The sequence below is a fragment of the Grammomys surdaster genome, unplaced genomic scaffold, assembly GCF_004785775.1.
Source record: "Grammomys surdaster isolate TR1022 unplaced genomic scaffold, NIH_TR_1.0 126048, whole genome shotgun sequence".
NCBI classification, from domain to species: domain Eukaryota; kingdom Metazoa; phylum Chordata; class Mammalia; order Rodentia; family Muridae; genus Grammomys; species Grammomys surdaster.
In genome coordinates this window covers 919,839-938,844 of record NW_021620860.1, presented here as the reverse complement: position 1 = coordinate 938,844, position 19,006 = coordinate 919,839, and the positions used below count along the sequence as shown (strand labels likewise).

The following is a 19,006-nucleotide window of genomic DNA, read 5'->3' as shown; positions in this document are numbered from 1 at the left end:
TTGTGACATCTTCCCTCTGTCCCCCAAGGTGATGGATAACTATAGACCTGGTCTCCCTGGTCATGCAAAGAATGTCAACCGACCTTGTAGGTAGGTTACTGGCAGGAGGGAGGGATGGTGGGGTTCCTTCTCACCCCAGTCCTGCTGTTGGATCCCATGCTCTCTCTTGTTACCCTGGTAACCAGCTCAGCAAGAAGAAACTCAAACTCAGCAAAACCTTCAGGTTCTCTCTGCCCTCCCAGCCTGCTTCTCAGTGGGCAGAGATAATGGGGGTTTAACGGGCAGATAGATTACTGCCTTAGGTAGCCCTGTCCAATACCTTTGTAGAAGCCATGAGTTGGACAGGCTCAGTTAAGCTTGTTGGCCTCAATTTCCACAGTTAAGTAATTGAAGACCACCGTACCTTTCTCTTGGGTTTTCTCATGGTAATGTAGATGCCCTATGGGTTTCCTCCCTGTAGGTCAGTCCATGGACTTACCTGTAGGTGACTCAAAACATCAAGGATTTGCAATTCCCAGATCGTCTTATAGCTGACCTAGAGCAGTGATTTTCAACGCTGGCTGTTTGGATCACCTGGGACCTTTCTAAGCTAACAGACCTTAGGCCTGCCACACAGGATCTCATAATTGATCTAGGGTGTGACCTGGGCAGCAGCAATTCTGAAAAGCTCCCATGTGGTTTCAGTGTGTAACCAGAACGGAAGCCACCGCTGTTCAGGAGGACCACAACTTAATGTTTCCTTTGCTTCTGACTCAAGGTCTTGAATGTAGTGACTGCCACTTTCTGGAGTCCTGTTCCCCAAGCTTTTAGTTTCTAGAAGTCTCAGTCCCTTTTATTTCCAGCTCCCACACCCTTAACACTCCCCAATTTTTTCACCCTTCCTAACCGACAATCCCAAATCCTGCCCAGAGAGGAGGTTACCAAGGCAACCGGCTTAATCTGGTAACTGTGGCATGTGCAGAAGAGAAGCCCTCCCCAATTCTTACTTGGTTCCTAAAAGGTTACCTGGGGAGCTCTAAGCCACTCTAGCCAGTTCCTACCTTAAGAGAGGCTGAGTGTCTGATTAAGGCTATCCAGGAAGCCAACCCCCAGACCTCAGCTTCTTAGCAAAATCAGAGCTTTTTTTGTTGTTGTTCCCTCTCCAAATCCCCAGATGGGTGTGCAGAGCTTTATTTCTGTGAACACATGCTCTAGCACACATGGAACTGGGTTTGTACAGACAGCAACACAGTGTAGTACACACCCTGTCAGTTTCACCACTCCCAGCCAGCATTCCTGTCCATCCATGCTTTGCTGATGCACAGTAAACAGGGAAACGGGTGGGGCTTTACCCAAGGAGCACCAGCCCACCAGGAACCTGGTGCCACCCCCTCATCATGTATATCAAGCCTGGATGTGTTCTGTCTCTACAGCCCCATCCTAGTGCAGTGTACCCTTGGGGACAGAATGCTTTGGCGTGGCCATCAGGAGTAAGGGCAATATTTCTCCCAGTCTATGGCTATACACACAAAAATGTGCTAGGTGACGATAGCTGGCAGTTTGGGGACTTACACATTTCTTCAGTCTTGCTTCCTTTTGCTGCCACCTGGGGTAAGATGCCCTTGTGCTTTTGGTCGTCTCTTGCAGTCTGCTATCTCTTTTCACCCCATTTAGACCTGCCACAACCTGCTGGCCTCTGCCTGGCTCCTTCCTACTTGCCGGTACCTGCCTTAGAGGGCGGCCCTGCACCACCCCCTATACCCTATCAGAAAAGGATATGGGTACTGCCCGCAGTGCCAGTGGCAGTTTACTCAAGACGCCGTCCCAGCCCTTCTCAACAGGTGGAAGATAATGACCAAATAAAATTGTGGGAACGATGCAAAGAGTTCAGCTGTCTTTATAAGCCTCACCTGTGCACAGGTAGGCGTGCCAAGGTCAAACGTCTGCCCTGTTTATTTGAAATGCTAGTAAGAGACAGGGTAATCGAGAGCCAGGAGTCCTCTTCTTGGTAGATCTCTCCCTCGCCTTTGCCCTTCTGCGACTCTCAGAATCCAAATCCGAATTTTCCTCGCGGTCAGCACCAGCGCCCAAGTTCAAGCCTCGCGCGGCCGAGTGGGGGCGGGCCTAGGCAGAGTAGGGGCGGGGACTGGAGGAGGGGGCGCGGTCTCAATTCTGCCACCTTCCCAGGGGCCAGGAGCGCAGCCGCCGCCGCGTCCTCAGCCTTGCGCTCCGCCCGCCGCCTCTGTCGCCTCAGCTCGGCCCCGGAGCGCTGAGACGGGGACACCAGCCCCTCAGCCTGCCAACCCTTCGGCTGCAGCCAGCATGGGGGGCCGCTGAGAGCGAGCTCCTCTTCCCTCTGGCACCTCCCCCGGCCACTGGCCACTGGACTCTGGCCAGCGAGGCTCGGCCACCTCTCGCTCTCAGTCCGACGCCTGGCACGGCCCTCGGCTCTGCTCCCTCGGCTCTGAGCATCGTGTCCCCGCCTCCCCCCGCCCGCGCCTGGGACACCTGGGTCCCCCGGCGGCCCCTAGGAGAGGGGCGGGGGGGGGGCATGAAGCCACTGGAGAAATTTTTGAAGAAGCAGACGTCGCAGCTGGCGGGGCGAGCGGTGGCTGGAGGTCCCGGCGGGGGTCCGGGTTGCTGCGGAGGGCCTGGAGGGGGTGGGGGCCCTGGTGGGGGCGGCGGTCCGGCCGGGGGACTGCGGCCACTGCAGCGGCGTCAGAGCGTGTCTCGCCTGCTGCTCCCGGCTTTCCTCCGAGAGCCCCCAACCGAGCCCGGGCTGGAGCCGCCGGTTGAAGAGGAAGGGGGAGAACCATTAGGGGTCTCTGAGGAGCCGGGCTGTGGGGGACCCTGTTGGCTGCAGCTAGAGGAGGTTCCCGGGCCTGGGCCGATAGGATCTGGGGTGCCCCTGCGCTCTCCTTCCTCATACTCCTCAGATGAGCTATCCCCCGGCGAACCCCTGGCTTCACCACCCTGGGCCCCCCTGGGCGCCCCCGAGCGGCCAGAGCATCTTCTGAACCGGGTTCTGGAGCGCCTGGCTGGAGGGACCACCAGGGACAGTAGCGCCTCAGGTAAGCCTGCTCATCCATCCCAGAGGAAGAGAGCACAGGATGGGGGGTGAGGGGTTGGCGCGGGGCGGGGGTGCTCCCTGTTTTTTTTTTCTTGTCCTTAGTGCTGGTGTAGAGGATGAGGGGAACCCTGAAGTAATATAGGGGAAGGGACACGGTAGCGCCCACCCACCTTCCTCCCCACATTAGCGCCATTCTCAGGGAAGAAGGGAAACCATCTCTCCTTCAACTACCCTCCCTCTCCCCTGGACATTTAAGCTAGCTTCCCATGAGCCCTTGATACTGCCTACCTCCTCCCATGCCCCCAAATTAGGGCCTGACACCCTAAGGTGGAGGCTTTTAAGCTGAGGTTATATGCCACCCTCCAGACCATAGCTGAGGCCTGAAAAAAACGCTGACAGGAGTCCCTGGCTGTGTAGAAGCACAAGCTGGCTCACTTGGTGGGGCCATGTGGATAGTCACAGGACTCGGCTGCCTTTAGGGAAAGTGTCCTCCTTGGGGGTGAATAGGAAGGTCTCTAAAGGTACCAGGGGACTGCAGCATCCAGAAGGATTTGGGCCTCCATAGCTCCCACCCTTCCTATGTCATGCCTCGGCAGAGGGCCTTTTTAAAAAATACTAACCACACCCTGAGAAGCCTGAGATGATGCCATTTCACCCCTAGAAGGATGCCAGCACCCTATTAAAGGGCCTTTGAGGAACTTAGGAATGGATTGCTAGTTGGAATGGATGTAGAACACATCAGGGTCTTTAGATCCAACTAGGCACTCCACTAAAGCCAGAAGGGTCTTAGGATTGAGAACCCAAGCTTTAGACCTTAAAGAGAAGGGTGTCATGTGCTACCCTTCCTCCTCTGCAGGGCACTCTGGCTTTAGGAGTGGGGTGTCACCCTCTACTCCAGTTTTGTCCTGAAGGTCGGGGTCCTCTCTTTTGGCTCAGGCTGCGGTTGCCCTGGGGAGCTGACACCTTTTGGATTTAATTAGAAAAATATCAGACACACACAGCTCTCTTAACCATAACTTCCCGCCTACACCACACACCCTGTGTCTCTATGACACATTCCCCAGGGAGGCTGTGCGTTGGACCGGAGCCTGCTTTGGAAGAAACAGATGCCAAACTGGAGCCCCCGTATCAGCATCTCTCCACTCTGCCCATGTTCCTTGTCCTGTACTCCGGTTTTAATATTCACACTCTAGTGAGAGAAAGATGCAAGGAAGGATGTCAGGCCTCCTTATATCAAGGCCCTGGAGCTGGATGTGAGGGCTGGGGGCCCTTCTGACTGACTTTCAGAATGTAGCAGGGTAGTTGTATAGAGAGGGGAAAAAAAAAGGCTGTCCAGTTTGGACAACAGATTGTCCAGTTTTTCCTGAGTCAAGCCTCCCAATTTGTCACCCATATTATCTGGCTTGGCAGGCTAGATCTCCAGAGTAACTAGTTTGGGAAACCTGTTTAAACTGCCACTCCAATATTTTTAATATAAGCCACCGTTCTCAAGCCACTTGATTTCTGCCCATGCTGTGTGGGAGGAGACAACTGCTTATTGAAGGCTCTCCACACCTAGCCAGAGCTCCTCACAAAGTCTGGGCAGCCCCTTGTGGTCACTGGGCTCTACCCTAATGACACTCTGCTTGCCCCTGTACTAAGGAAAGAACAAAGCACTCTAGGTACTTCTGGCTCCGGGCAAGTGCCTTCTAGCTCTGGGCCTCAGTTTCTCATCTGTGAAACAAAATCAATTCAAGTAGACAATCTTGTGTTGCTTCCTTACCTCCAGCTTCGTGGCTGGCATTGGCAGCAGGGCATGACGAGCAAGGCTTGTCAGAAACCTTGGTTTTGTCCTGGAGCAGTGCCTGGGGACCTGGCCCTAACCTGTCCTGGTGAGGACACCTGGCTCCCTCCCTGTGCCCTGCCTGTCTGTGGGTGCCAAGCAGCCCTGCCCCACCCCAGGGCTGGCGGCAAGTCAGGGCGACCTTGTACCTGGCTGACTGGCTGAGCCAGGCCCAGACAGAGGTGTGGAGGGAAAAGGGTGGTGAGAGGATCCCCTCCCCTCCTTTCCATCATTAACCCTTCCACCCCTGGGCACCCAGTGGACATAGGACTTCTATTTAAAGACTGAGATAAAGAGATGGCTGCCTGTCTCCTCTGCCGATTTTAGTGGGGTTGTTCCCCACCTGCCCTGTCAAAACTCAAAGCTCTGAGGTAGGGAGTGGTAGGGGAGGATGGACCCACATCCCACACCTCTACATCCCTCTGACTGGAACCTCTGTTTGCTAATTCTCTGTTGAGGGTCCCTTCTGTGGATTCCCTTTTTCTCCTGAGCAGATCTCAGGCATGGTATATTATCTGACCAACTTCCCCCACACTGAAGAGAAGTGTGCATGGCCTTCATAGCCCCCCCCCCACTCCCTCCAGCTGCCTTGGCAGCTGCCAGCCCCACCCCCGCAGCGGCTGCCCAGAACCTTCACACATGTGTGCGAGCATGTGTAGAGCATGACGGGGCAGGTGGCCGAGGCTCCAGGATTACTAAAGAGGCAAAAAGAAAAAAAAAAAAATGAGGGTTCAGGGATTGCAGACAGGTTCTGGGAGCCTGCTTCTGACCTCTGTGACACCCATTGATCTCCACAGATATTCTCCTTGATGACATTGTCCTCACCCATTCCCTCTTCCTGCCAACAGAAAAGTTTCTACAAGAGTTACAGCAGTAATATCCTTTTCTGGGGCTTCTGAAAGGACAGACCAGGAGGGAGCCATGTCTTCTATTCTTACAAACTACATCCCAGCCCAAACTCTCCCTTAGAGGACACACCCAGCCTTTTAGCTCACCTGCTGTGTGACCTGGAGCCTCAGTTTGCTCCTCAGTCAAATGGAGATAATAGTCGCTCTGCTCTGGGCTGCTGTGAGGCTCAGCCTTGCCGCAGGTGTGGTAGTGCTCTGAGACACCTAGACAGCATAGGGGACCAGCTGCTCCGAGGTAGGGAGCCATCAGTACTAATTGAGGTGTCGACTATATGAACATATTATGTAAGGTGTTGCTGTTCTACTAAGGGGAAGAGGGACTCTGTCCCCACTGAAGTTCGAGGCAGCAGTGGCCCATGCTTTTAATCCCAGCACTCTGGAGGCAGAGGATTAACCTGGTCTACAGATCAAGTTCCAGGACAGCCAGGGCTACATGGAGAAATCCCTGTCTGGGGTGGGGGTGGGGGATCCTTGCTCCACTCATAGGGTCTGATATCAGTATTGGTACTGAAGTACTGACTGTGCTTCAGTAGGGTCAGCTACAAATGAGCTACTGCTGGCCTATTTACTGGGTCTCTTGATAGCATACAGCATTTTCTTTACTTGAGTTGTTTTGTTTTTAGAAACAAGTTTTACTATATAACCCTAAGTAGCTTGGAACTTCTTATGTAGACTAGGCTATCATTGACTTGTGGTGGTCTTCCTGCCTCTGCCTTTGCCTCCTGAATGCTGGGATTACAGGAATGCACCACCATGCCTGGATTCATTGAATTATTTCAGTACCTAATTGTTAATGTCAAGCCCCTGGGTAGAAAGTCATTAATTTCTCTGGGAAAAAAACAAATCAGGTCTCACTGAGAGGTAAAGTCAGGTTTGTGGGCTAGCCAGAGATTAGCTGGGTGCTGGCAGTATTCTTAAGCGAACCTCTTTAATCGGCAAGAACTTGAATGTGTTTACATTGAAGCTATTATTATTTGTATTCTGAGCAAACTCGTGGCTGCTATGTGTGAGAGTCTTGGCTTCGGGGCCTGAAAACCTTCTTTCCTCCTAGTACCCAAGCCCAGAATATTTGGGGACAATTTGTCTTTCCCAATTTCCTTGGCTATCCAGAACTTTTACTTAACTCAGGCGTCAGCTTTGTTCAGTCAAGGAATGTGGAGGGTCCAGAGGGGCTGGGCCGGAAGCAAGCCTGTCTTGCTCTGCTCCTCCATTTCTTGGATACCTACCAAGGACTCCTGCAAGAGGAAGAAGGGGCCGGCCACATTATCAAGGTGGGCCTGGGAGGGAAAAGGTGGGTGAGCTGGCTCTCAGCTCTGCAAGGGGCCCCTGTGAAGGACTCATATTCCTCAAGCTGGGTACCTGGAAGCAAAACACGCCCTGGGGCTTTGCTCTATGGGATTCTCCAAGTGCTTAAGGCACGGAGATCCTGCCTCAGCCCTTGTAGAGTGTGGTCCTTGGGATGAGACATCTGCCCTCATCTCATCTTTGCCTTCTCCCTAGGAACTGTATCTACTAATTATGAAGGATGAGTCCCTTTACCAAGACCTCCGAGAGGACACACTGAGGCTGCACCAGCTGGTGGAGACAGTGGAGCTGAAGTGAGGGGAAAGGGGGCCCCCAAGTTCCTCAAATACAGGGCCTGCCTCTGGCCTTGTGGCTTCAGCATATTAGTTGTTTCTTTGCTTGCTTGCTTTCTACGACATTTGTTGATTTTTATTGCTTTGCCTGCATGTATATCTGTGCATCACTTGCATGCATGGGTGTGACAAGGTCAGAAGAGGATACTGGGTCCCCAGGAACTTAAGTCATAGATGGCTGGAAGCTACAACTTGGGTGCTGGAAACAGAAATGGGGGCCTCTGCAAGAGCAGTCAGTGCTCTAAATCACTGAGCCATTTCTTTGGCCCCTTTGACCTTTCAATATGTTTTTCTTTCAGCTCCCTTCCCTCACTGGAGAGTAACATAAAACCACAGAACGATGTCTCTAATCCAATCTTTTTTTAGAGGGGGAAGGGGGGAGCTGGGCAGTGTGTCTTACTTACTATATAGCTCAAGCTAACCTCCAACTCACTCTGTAGCCCAAGATGGTTTCTACTGGCAGAAATCCTCCTGTCTCTGGGTTCCAAGTGGGCCTGTGTCACCAGGTCCAGCTCCATTCTTTTTTAGTTTTTGGTCCATTTTTCCTATTAATTTGGTAGTGTTCCAGCAGGTATTTAACCACCTGTGCTTTCTGAGCAGAGTCCCTCGTTTATAGCTCTGATTCCCATGGTGTAAATGTTCTCCCCATACTATCAACATGGTGTCACTGACTGTGGAGCTGGGAAGAGATCTGCAGGAGTAGTTACATAGTATTTCCACTACGTTTATAATTTCTTTTTTTCCCCAAAGATTTATTTATTTATTTATTTATTTATTTATTTATTTATTTATTTATGTGAATATACTGTAACTGTCCTCAGACACATCAGAAGAGGGCATCAGACCTCATCACAGATGGCTGTGAGCCACCATGTGGTTGCTGGAAATTGAACTCAGGACCTCTGGAAGAGCAGTCAGTGCTCTTAACCGCTGAGCCATCTCTCCATTCCTCCACTAAATTTATATGTAGGCATAAGTAAGCTGGAGTATAGGCAGTACAAAACTTAATAAAAGCCGGGCGGTGGTGGCGCACACCTTTAATCTCAGCACTTGGGAGGCAGAGGCAGGCGGATTTCTGAGTTCGAGGCCAGCCTGGTCTACAGAGTGAGTTCCAGGACAGCCAGGACGACACAGAGAAACCCTGTCTCGAAAAAAACAAACAAACAAAAAAAACCAAACAAACAAACAAAAAAAAACAAAAAAAAAACAAAAAAAACTTAGTAAAAAGAACTTAGAAAAACTTTTATTTCTTTTCTTTTCTCTTCTTACTTGTTTACTTATTCTCAAATGGAGTCCTTGAAACGTGCCCCAGTCTTTTTACATTTGCCTCCCAAAATCGGATTATAGGCTCGTGCAATGATGCCTGGCACAGGTTTTGCTATGTTTTGTTTTGTTTCTGAGACAGGGCTTCTCTGTGTAGCCCTGACTGTCTTGGAACTCATTCTGTAGACCAGGGTGGCCTCGAACTCACAGAGATCCACCTGTCTTCTGCCTTCCCAGTTCTGGGATTAAAGGAATGTGCCATCACTGCCTGGTGAAACTGTCTTCTTGATAATGATTTATTTGACCTTAAGTTTACAATGTATGTGTGTGTGTGTGTGTGTGTGTGTGTGTGAACACACATCTAATGGCTGTCTTTAAAACTTAGTTAACAGGGCGACAGAGATGGCTCAATGGTTAATAGCACGTATTGCTCTTCGAGAGGACCCAGGTTGGATTCCCAGCACATGGCAGCTCACAACCATCTGTAATTTTAGTTCCAGAGGATCTGATGCCCTCTTATGCACTCTAAGTGTAGGGTTTGCATGTGGAGCACAGGGCACAGGCAGGCAAAATACCCATACGCATTTAAAATATGAGCAAATCTTAAAAATAGGTATCAGTTGATGGCTGCGCATGGTGGCGTACCCCTGTGACCCCAGGTATGTAGGAGGCTAAAGTAGTAGAAGAATTATCAGTTCAAGGCCAGCTTGGACAATTTAATGAGATCAAATCTCAAGATTAAAAAGAAATAGTAAAGGATACAGCTTACTATATAGGAATATAGCTGAGTGGTGGGATGCTTGTCCAATATATGTGGTGTCCTAGATTTTATCCCCACTATTACCAAAACAAACAGAAACTTGGCAAAAATCTCCAAAGTTGACCTCCATAGCTTCAGAACACAAGTACATCTAGTCCCCTCTTGGTTTTCTCTTCTCTTTTCCTGCTGCCACAGGGTTCATTAACTCCCCTAGACTGTTGTCACCTCCCATTCAGGACTTCAGCCTCTGGCCTCACCTCTTTCTCCCTTCTGACACCAAAAATATCTTTCAGATTTTCCTAAATGATTCCTTCACCTTCCTGTTCCCAAAGCATCCATGTTCCCTAATGCCTCCAAGCCTAGCGTCAGCACCCTTCCCTTCCCATCATCTCCTGATCTTCTCTTTCTCCTCTCATGTTTCCTCTTCACCTATTTTTTTTAATTTATTTTTATTTTATGTGCATTGGTGTTTTGCCTGCTTGTGTGTTGGATCCCCTGGAGCTGGAGTTGCAGACAGTTATGAGCTGCCATGTGGGTGATGAACCCCGGTCCTCTGGAAGAGCGGCTGGTGCTCTTAAACGCTGAGCCATCTCTCTAGCTCCCCTTTTCATCTATGTTTCTGGCAACTTTGGTGCATTCCTACTTTTTCTTCCCATGATCCTTCAGGGCCCGGGTCAAATGCCATCTCTTTTATGGAAACATCTCCGATTTCTCCCTTTCAGGAAGTTTCCTTCCTCCCCCCACAAGTATCACCCTCCTGCACCTTTGTTACCTCACCAACACTTCCTAGCTGGTGTTAGAAGTAGCTGCACACATGTCTGTCTCCTTCCCAGACTGTGAAGCCCTTGTCAGCAGAATTCAGGCATCCGAGGTCCTACTACCTACCATGTGCTGAGAGGGTGGCAGGACATGGAGGAGGAAGGGCTGTAAAAACTAATCCTATTCCTCAAGAGATGTCAATCTGGTAGAAAAGACAACGTGAACACAATATTGTTCCATTGTTTTACGGCTTTTGAGACGAGAGAGTGATCTTTCTCCATGGGTGGGTGGACCAGAGAAGAGCCCTCAAGAGAGAGGTGGCATTTGATTTGGGTCACTTGGACAATTGTCCTATGCTGGTCATTATCCTGCTTAATGTTTCTGCCTGGTGCTCCATATGCCTGGCAGGGCTTGCTCATGCCCAGCAATGTTCATGCCAGGATTCCAGAAGAGAGCCAGCCGCCCAGCAAGCAGGTTAAGCCGCTCTTCCGACACTTCCGCCGGATAGATTCCTGTCTGCAGACCCGAGTGGCATTCAGGGGCTCCGATGAGAGTGAGTATGGCCATTAGGAAGAGCAAAGCTTCCGGAGAGGCTCTGGGAGGTGGTTGAGTCCCTGGGCATTGTGCACCAGCAGTGGAGTCTCCGAAGCCCCTTTCATGGTGTCTTTCCTGTCTCTGATCAGTCTTCTGCCGAGTCTACATGCCTGACCACTCTTACGTGACCATACGCAGTCGTCTCTCAGCATCAGTGCAAGACATTCTGGGCTCTGTGACAGAGAAGCTGCAGTACTCAGAGGAGCCTGCGGAGCGCGAGGACGCCCTCATCCTCGTAGCTGTTGCTTCCTCTGGAGGTGAGAGTCAGCACACTAGGCAGGGGTAAAACTAAAGTCTCGATCCTTGATGCTCAAAGTGTTGTCCTGGGTCCAGCCTTGGTGAGTACATCACCTAGGAGCCCCTAACCCAAACCTACAGGCTTAGAATCTGCATTTGGACCACCCCTCCCAGGAGATTCCTATGCGCATTTGAATTTGGGACACACTGGTACAGAACCCTTGGGTTCTGGCCAGGGTGCTGCCTGATACCTACTTAGAGATTGTGTTCTGGGTCCTTCACACACACACACCTCTCCCCAGTGTCTTACATGCTCCATTTCTCAAACTGAAGACATAGGGGAGGCTTCAATCCTGTGGAGAGACAGAGAGCCAGCAATGTAGTATAGCTCCTGTGTGTGTGTGTAAGAAAGACAAGATCACCAGGCGGTGGTGGCGCATGCCTTTAATCCCAGCACTTGGGAGGCAGAGGCAGGTGGATTTCTGAGTTCGAGGCCAGCCTGGTCTACAGAGTGAGTTCCAGGACAGCCAGGGCTACACAGAGAAACCCTCTGTCTCGAAAAAAACACACAAAAAAAAAAAAAGAAAGAAAAGAAAAAAGAAAGACAAGATCTTGTATGTAAGCCCAGGCTGGTCTGGAATTTGCAGGCTTTTCTGCCTCCGCTTTCCAGTGCTACGACTTCAGGCATGCTCTGTCACGTTCGATTGTCTTAGCCTCATTTTCCATAAAGGAAACGTACCCCAGCCTGTCAGTGTCACAGGGATGAAAGGGTCAGAGTTGAGCTACATATGGAGTAAAAGGCAAAGGAAATCATCTGACAAATTTCAGATAAATATGACCTCAACTGGTGACGATGCCAATCCTGCCAGACTGGGATATATCAGCGTAGTGTTGTGGGCCCCTGGGTGGGAAGGGGGATGGTGGCTCAGGTATGTGAAGGGCGTGGGTGGCCAAAGCTGAACAGCCTGTTCCTCTGCAGAGAAAGTCCTCCTCCAGCCAACGGAGGACTGCGTCTTCACCACGCTGGGCATCAACAGCCACCTATTTGCCTGTACTCGGGACAGCTATGAGGCCCTAGTAAGAATTCCTTTACCTATGTCTGCTGGTAATGAGAGATGCTGAGTCGCTCACCTTCCCACAGGGAGCCAAGTTCCTCTCACCCCACCTGCCACCAGGTTCCCCTTCCTGAGGAGATCCAGGTCTCCCCGGGAGACACAGAGATCCACCGGGTGGAGCCTGAAGATGTGGCCAATCATCTGACTGCTTTCCACTGGGAGCTGTTCCGATGCGTACACGAGGTGAGGCTGGGCAGGGAATGTGCTTGCTCCTGGAGTCTGCTTTTGCAGCGGAGATGGACGGTCCTAGCTAGCGGCACACACACGGGCAGTGCGCAGTCACAACCTTTATAGGCCTTTGTCCCCTCAACCGGGAAAATGGTAGAGAGCCTCTTCAGCAGAGTGTTTCAGGGCCCAAGTGCTGCTTATGTAGACCCTGAATCAGAATTCGTGTCAAGATTTGTAAAACATGATTACTATTAAGCTAAGGACGTGGTTCAATTGGTAGAGTGCTTGCCTACTGTACCCAAAACCCTGGACTTGGTCCTCACCACTAAATGGGCCAGCCGTGGTGGGGCATGCTTGTCATCTCAGCACTTGGGAAGTGGAAGCAGAGGGATCCAGATTATCCTGGGCTACATGACGAGTTGGAGGCCAGCCGGAGATACATAAGACCCCGGCTCAAAACAACAAACAAAAAAATACGAGGCCTGGAAAATTGGCTGAGAGGTTAAGAGTGCTGGTGTTTCAGAGGACCAGTTCCCTTCTCCAGATACAGTGGTTCACAACCATCTGTAATTCCAGCTTCAGGGGCTCTAGTGCCCTCTACTGGCCTCTGCAGAAATGTACACATACAGACCACACACACACACACAAATAAATAAATAAATAAATAAATAAATAAATAAATAAGTCTTAATTGTTGTTGTTTTTTAAACAGGCTCTCAGTATGTAGCCCTGGCTATCCTGGAACTCACTCTGTAGACCAGGCTGGCCTCAAACTCAGGAATCCACCTGCCTCTACCTCTTAAGTGCTGGGATTTAAGGCGTGCATCACTACCCCTGGCAAATGTATTTTAAGATTTATTTTTAATTGTACATGCACGCGCACAAGTGCATCCACGCACATGTGAGTGCAGGTGCCCACAGAGGCCAGAAACATCAGATTCCTCTGGGGCTGGAGTTCCAGATAGTTGTGAGCTGTGTGATATGGGTGCCGGGAACCGAACTTAGGCTCCCTGGAAGATCAGGAGACATGTTTAACCATTGAACAACATCTCCAGTCCCCCCCCGCCCCACAACTGAATCTTATTTTTACTTTTATTCTTATTTATTTCTGAGTATGTGTATATATACATACACATGGTATGTATATATACACATAAGGTCATATAAGGTCATATAGGTGTCAGATTCTCTGAAATAACAGGTAGGTGGGAGGTGCCTGGTGTGGGTGCTGGGAATTGAACTCGGATCCTCTACAAGATCAGTATGTGCTCTCAATACACCGAGCCATCTCTTTAGCTCCTAAAGTGAAATCTGTTAAGAAAAGGAAGGAAGGAAGGAAGGAAGGAAGGAAGGAAGGAAGGAAGGAAGGAAGGAAAGAAAGACAAGAAACAAGCAAAGGGGGACTACAAGACTAGCAAGTGCCTGGTGCCTACGTGCTCACTAGGTGGAGAATAGTGTTAACATTCATTTCCCCTGTTGCATCTTGTCCTGTCCCGATTTTTCTATCTCCCTGCCGGCTCACCACTATCTCTCCGTCTCCACGTGCTCCGTGCTGCCATCTTTCTACCCACATCCCGTTGCCTTGGCCTCTCCTCTGCTGCCCCGGATGCAGTTGGAGTTCGTGGACTACGTGTTCCACGGGGAGCGTGGCCGCCGAGAGACAGCCAACCTGGAGTTGCTGTTGCAGCGCTGCAGCGAGGTCACCCACTGGGTAGCCACCGAGGTGCTGCTCTGCGAGGCCCCAGGCAAGCGTGTACAGCTGCTCAAGAAGTTCATCAAGATCGCAGCCATGTAAGCGCTGATGGTGGTGGCTGGGGAGGCCATAGTTACCGGGTTACCTCTAACCCCGCCTCCCTCCCGCACAGCTGCAAGCAGAACCAGGACCTGCTGTCCTTCTACGCTGTGGTCATGGGGCTGGACAATGCTGCTGTCAGCCGCCTGCGGCTCACCTGGGAGGTGAAGCGATCTCTCCCTTCTCTGCCCACAGTTGTCCCACCTCAGGATCTGTGCATCTCGGGCTCTCTTTCCGGTGCAGCCTCCTGATGCTGCTGCTCGGTGGGGAATCTTTGTGCCACTGGGAAGCAGGTGCCCTCTCCTGGCCTCTGCTTTGGCCATGCGTTTGCAAGTTAGTACAAAGCTAGAGTCCCACCCCAGTGGCCTTGCTTTGAGCCTCGCCTAGGTCTCAGCCAGCATGTGGAGGGAGCACTCCTGTGCTGTGTGAAGTTCCAAACTCCCTGAGTCTATGTCCTCACCTTCTAGTTTCTCCTCCCCTTGGGAAATGTGTCTATAACTCTCCGAGGAAGACTACTCACACGCTCCCATGAAATTCAGGAAGCTCTACACTGACCTATCTATCTTTTTTCTTTCCTTCAAACTCTGCAGAAGCTGCCAGGGAAATTCAAGAACCTGTTCCGGAAATTTGAGAGCTTGACGGTGAGTGGAATTACCTTCCTCAGCCCTGAGGGAGTGGGAGCCGTCTTAAGGGGGTACACTAGGCCCATTTGTCTCTGAACCTTCTGTGGAATGCTAGGACCCCTGCCGGAACCATAAAAGCTACAGAGAAGTCATCTCCAAAATGAAGCCTCCTCTGATTCCGTTCGTGCCCTTGATCCTCAAAGGTCAGTCCCTCCTAGGCTATCCTATCCTGCATTTCCTTCTCCCATCTCCAAACTCTTTCGAGACAGGGTTTCTCTGTGTAGCCCTGGCTGTCCTGGAACTCACTCTGTAGACCAGGCTGGCCTCGAACTCAGAAATCCACCTGCCTCTGCCTCCCAAGTGCTGGGATTAAAGGCGTGCGCCACCAGTGCACCATCTCCATACTCTTAGTCCCTTCCCAACTCTGCTGTGGGCGCCCACTTGTGGAGAAGTCCCTGGGGACTGCGCATGCGCATATTATAGAGCCTGGGATGGGTTCCCTTTCCTGCCCCGCCCTCACATTTAGCTGTCTTCCTGCTCTCTAGACCTGACCTTCCTGCATGAGGGGAGCAAGACCCTCGTGGATGGTCTGGTGAACATTGAGAAGCTGGTGAGTGGAACTGCCAACCCCTGTCCCGTGTGTGAGTGAGGGGCTGCCTCCCCCTCCCTCCTGTCACTTCCCCCAGATAGCAGCCTTCCTCTCTGCTGCCCAGCTTGCCTAACAGACTCCAGCCTGTCTCCCTGGTGGCATCACTGTGGCAACCCACCCACAAGAGGCAAAGCTGACAGGCAGCTTGGGGGTAATTCAACCTCCCTCTCTTGGCACCTTGCTATTACCAGTCCTTTGTCCCTTCAGAGGCCCCATCAGTGGAGACTGAAGATAGTGGGACTAACTCAGTAGGGGTAAAGAGGGGGAAGCCTAGGTCTGCGCCCTTTTCACGGCTAATTCCTTGTCATCTCCCAGCATTCTGTGGCGGAGAAAGTGAGGACAATCCGAAAATACCGGAGCCGGCCCCTCTGTGAGTACCCTGGGCTCAGTGAGCTTCCCAGTAGGACCGTGGCGGAGGAGGGATGGGAGAGCACCATGCTCAACTGTGTATTTCCTTAGACTGGCCAGTTCTCCATTCTGGCCTTAGGCTTCCTGCCAATGCCTGTCCCCATTCACACCCCTTTGCCCTGCCCTGCCTGGCATGCACGTAGGGGATAAAGGGAGGAGGGGAGTCTGACCACCTCTCCCTCCCTGCACCCCAGGCCTAGACATGGAGGCCTCCCCGCATCACCTGCAGACCAAGGCGTATGTACGCCAGTTCCAGGTCATCGACAATCAGAACCACCTCTTTGAGCTCTCCTACAAGCTGGAGGCTAATAGTCAGTGAGAGTGGAGGGCCCGGCTGCCCCCACCTCAGTCCTTGGCACCTGGCACTCAAGCACTTTGTACGATGCCCTCAACAACCTGCATTGGACACCTTCTCCCTGGAGCCACTTCCTATCCTACAAGGAGGAGTTGGGTTGGCCTACCGGGGCACAGAAGCCTGTCATCCTGCTGAGGTCGGCCTACATTGCTCCTTCACACCCAAGCTACTCTCCTGGTGTCTGGCCTGTCTGGGCAAGGGACCGAGTACCTCTCTGCTCTCCAAGTGGAGTCTGTTCCAGAGATGGAGTTTCTAGCCTCCACTTCCCATGCAGGAAGGAAGCCCCCGCTCCCAGATCACAGCTGTGGTACGGGAGGCACTGGAAGCCTTCCTTCCTCCCTGGCAACTGTTTCACTGATGTGTGTGTGTGTGTGTGTGTGTGTGTGTGTGTGTGTGATATATATATGATGTACATGTCCCCTTTTAGGGTGCAGGAGTGCATCTGATAATGTAGGGAGAATGTCACAAGCGTTTTGAGGATCCCTTCTGTTTGGTGCTACCCTTGTTGGCTAGGTCTCCAATCACTCCCTGCCCAACCCCACCCGCTGTCCTACATAGGAAGACTGTGGGCCAACCTGTTTCTGAAGGCAGGAAGTATCAGTAGGCAGAAGAATTACCCATCAGTCCCTGCAAATCCCCCACCCAAGCTTCCCTAAGATCTCTGTATATGTGTCAGTGAGAGGCTAAAAGATGCTCAGGGAAATACAGGCCTAAGCTGCCTCTGGGATGCAGTGGTATCCAGAGGTAGGGGTGCCTGTTCCCCAGACCTCTCTGCTTTGGGGGGTTTCCTACTGCTAAGGAGGAAGTTATCATCCTCCTTCGGGTTCTGTCTGCCACCAACCATTGTCTGTCTATCTGCTTGCCTGTCTGTCTGCCTGTCTTTATCCCCCTTTGTCTTTCTATAAAGCCTAGGGTGGATCTCAAAACCTAGGACAGATAGCTCCTCCCTGCATGGGGAGAAGAGAGATAGCAGCAGCTGTAAAGATGGAACGGGGCTCTGGCAAGGCCTTTATTACCTCTCCCATCACTTCCTCCAAGGCTGAGGGGTTGCAGGGGCTCCTGGCAGCTACTGGGTGAGGTTTCCTGGCACAGCCTCACACCCTCCTTCCCGGCCCTTCTGAAGAGGTAGCAGTGGCTGAGGCAGCCGTGAATTCAGCTACAGCTCCTGCTCCGGGCGTGTATATATTTTTTACCCAAAGCTTTGGAATTGTACATTTATTTTTTAAAACCCAAAGAGGGAACAAACCTTGTATCATATGTACACACTGTATTATAGGTTATGTTGTACAGTCCCTTTTATACAGCAGTTCCTGTGAAAATATCCACAGATATGCCGTACGAATTCCCCAGCCCATAGTGGTGATGGTGACCATGCCACCCCCTGGCCCATAATGGTGATAGTGACCATTCCTCTCCCATATTCTGCTGCTTCCCTGCAACCTCTGGCTGCTCCCTGGCAGCCCAGACTTCCTGCCTCTCTTCTGTAGCCCTTCATCAGCCTTCTCTAGTTCCCCAGCTCTCCACAAATACCGCCTCCCCCAGCCCTTGGCTGCTGCTTGCCTCTCGTGATGCTTGCCCTGCTGATTCTCAGGGGCCCCATCCCCAACCCTGTAGCTTTAACAAAGTGAACCATGTATGTTGTACAGGCCTGGTCATCATTGCAGAAACTGCTCGATAGAAAAAAAAATACACTAAAGTCTATGAATGAACCTCCCGATGTTCTCCATTGTTTCTCTGAAGTCGGGGAAGGGCTGGGGTTGAGAGAGGGAACAGAAGACACCCTCCCAGCATTCAAAGTCCCTCAGCAGGGTTACCTAGAGTGTGAAAAAAATGTGAGTGTGTGTGTGTGTGTCGAGGGGTGAAAACCTCACAAGATCTGTGACTAGTGTCTGCAACTCAGGAGATGTTTTTGTTCTCGTTTGTTCCAGGTCACATAGATATATGATCACACTTCTACCCTGCAAGGCCTAAAGCTGAGGCTGAGCAAGCCCAGCACAAAGTCCAAGTTACAGGGCTTGATGAGGCAGGCCTGCTACCCTAACCCTGGTCTGTCTGCTGCAGGCAGCACAAGCTATTCAAGCAGCCAAGCAGTTACCAGTCCTACCAAGCTAGAGGCGCACTGAGCCTGTATTAACTCTCATGGTAGCCTGAACTCCAGGAGACACCGTACACTTAAAATAGCTTCCTGTGAGTTTGTAACTTGTGTGAGCCGCCCTTGACCTTGATATCACAAAATGGTCCTTTTCATTCACTTAGTTTGGTTTTCTGTTTTGATTGTGTTTCTGCCCAGCTTTTCAAGAGGAAAAGATCATGTACTGGTCTTTTGAGTCTGATGACAACCTGTGTTTGATATCTGGAACCAGTGTAAAAGAGGAAGAAGACAAAGGACATCATAGATTGTCCTCTGGCCTCTTTACACCTGCTGTGGTTTGTGTATTAAAAGACACATACCACATACATACACATAGACACACACACACACATACACAGACCACACACACCACACACAACCATACACATACCACATACACACATACCACACACACATACACACACCACATACACACATTACATACACACCACATACACACACCACATACACAATCTCGCATTGAGCCAGCTGTAATAGTGCACACCTGTAATAAACACACACACACACACAGAGTCGAGCACTGAGCCGACTGTGGTAGTGCATCCCTGTAATCCCAGCCCCCCTCTATCTTGCCTCCTGCTCACTCATCTCTTTGCTTGCCTGCTTGTTTTTGAGACAGGATCTCACTGTGCAGCTCTGGATGGCCCGGGGCTCGCTGTGTGGTCTTACAGCAATCCACCTGCTTCCACGCCCAAGGGCTGAGGTTAAAATGCAG

The 19,006-nt window shown here is 51.2% G+C and overlaps 1 protein-coding gene across 1 annotated transcript; it reads left to right on the top strand.

Moving 5' to 3' along the window:
• Positions 1–2,530: 2,530 nt before the first annotated feature.
• On the top strand, positions 2,531–16,419 carry Rapgefl1 (Rap guanine nucleotide exchange factor like 1). The gene is made up of 15 exons (XM_028755163.1): positions 2,531–3,050; positions 5,669–5,744; positions 6,915–7,050; positions 7,280–7,377; positions 10,639–10,751; positions 10,882–11,049; positions 12,009–12,106; positions 12,205–12,327; positions 13,925–14,103; positions 14,178–14,268; positions 14,695–14,745; positions 14,843–14,930; positions 15,273–15,337; positions 15,692–15,746; positions 15,979–16,419. The coding sequence occupies exons 1-15, from the start codon at positions 2,531–2,533 to the stop codon at positions 16,101–16,103; spliced, it is 1,986 nt and encodes a 661-aa protein (XP_028610996.1). The 3' UTR covers positions 16,104–16,419.
• Positions 16,420–19,006: the final 2,587 nt, after the last annotated feature.

Excerpts from the sequence above, each read along its gene's own strand:
- Rapgefl1 (XM_028755163.1), top strand. The coding sequence starts at position 2,531 with ATGAAGCCACTGGAGAAATTTTTGAAGAAGCAGACGTCGCAGCTGGCG. Across the intron at positions 3,051-5,668 it reads CAGGGACAGTAGCGCCTCAG|ATATTCTCCTTGATGACATT; the intron begins GTAAGCCTGCTC and ends TGATCTCCACAG. Across the intron at positions 7,378-10,638 it reads GTGGAGACAGTGGAGCTGAA|GATTCCAGAAGAGAGCCAGC; the intron begins GTGAGGGGAAAG and ends TGTTCATGCCAG.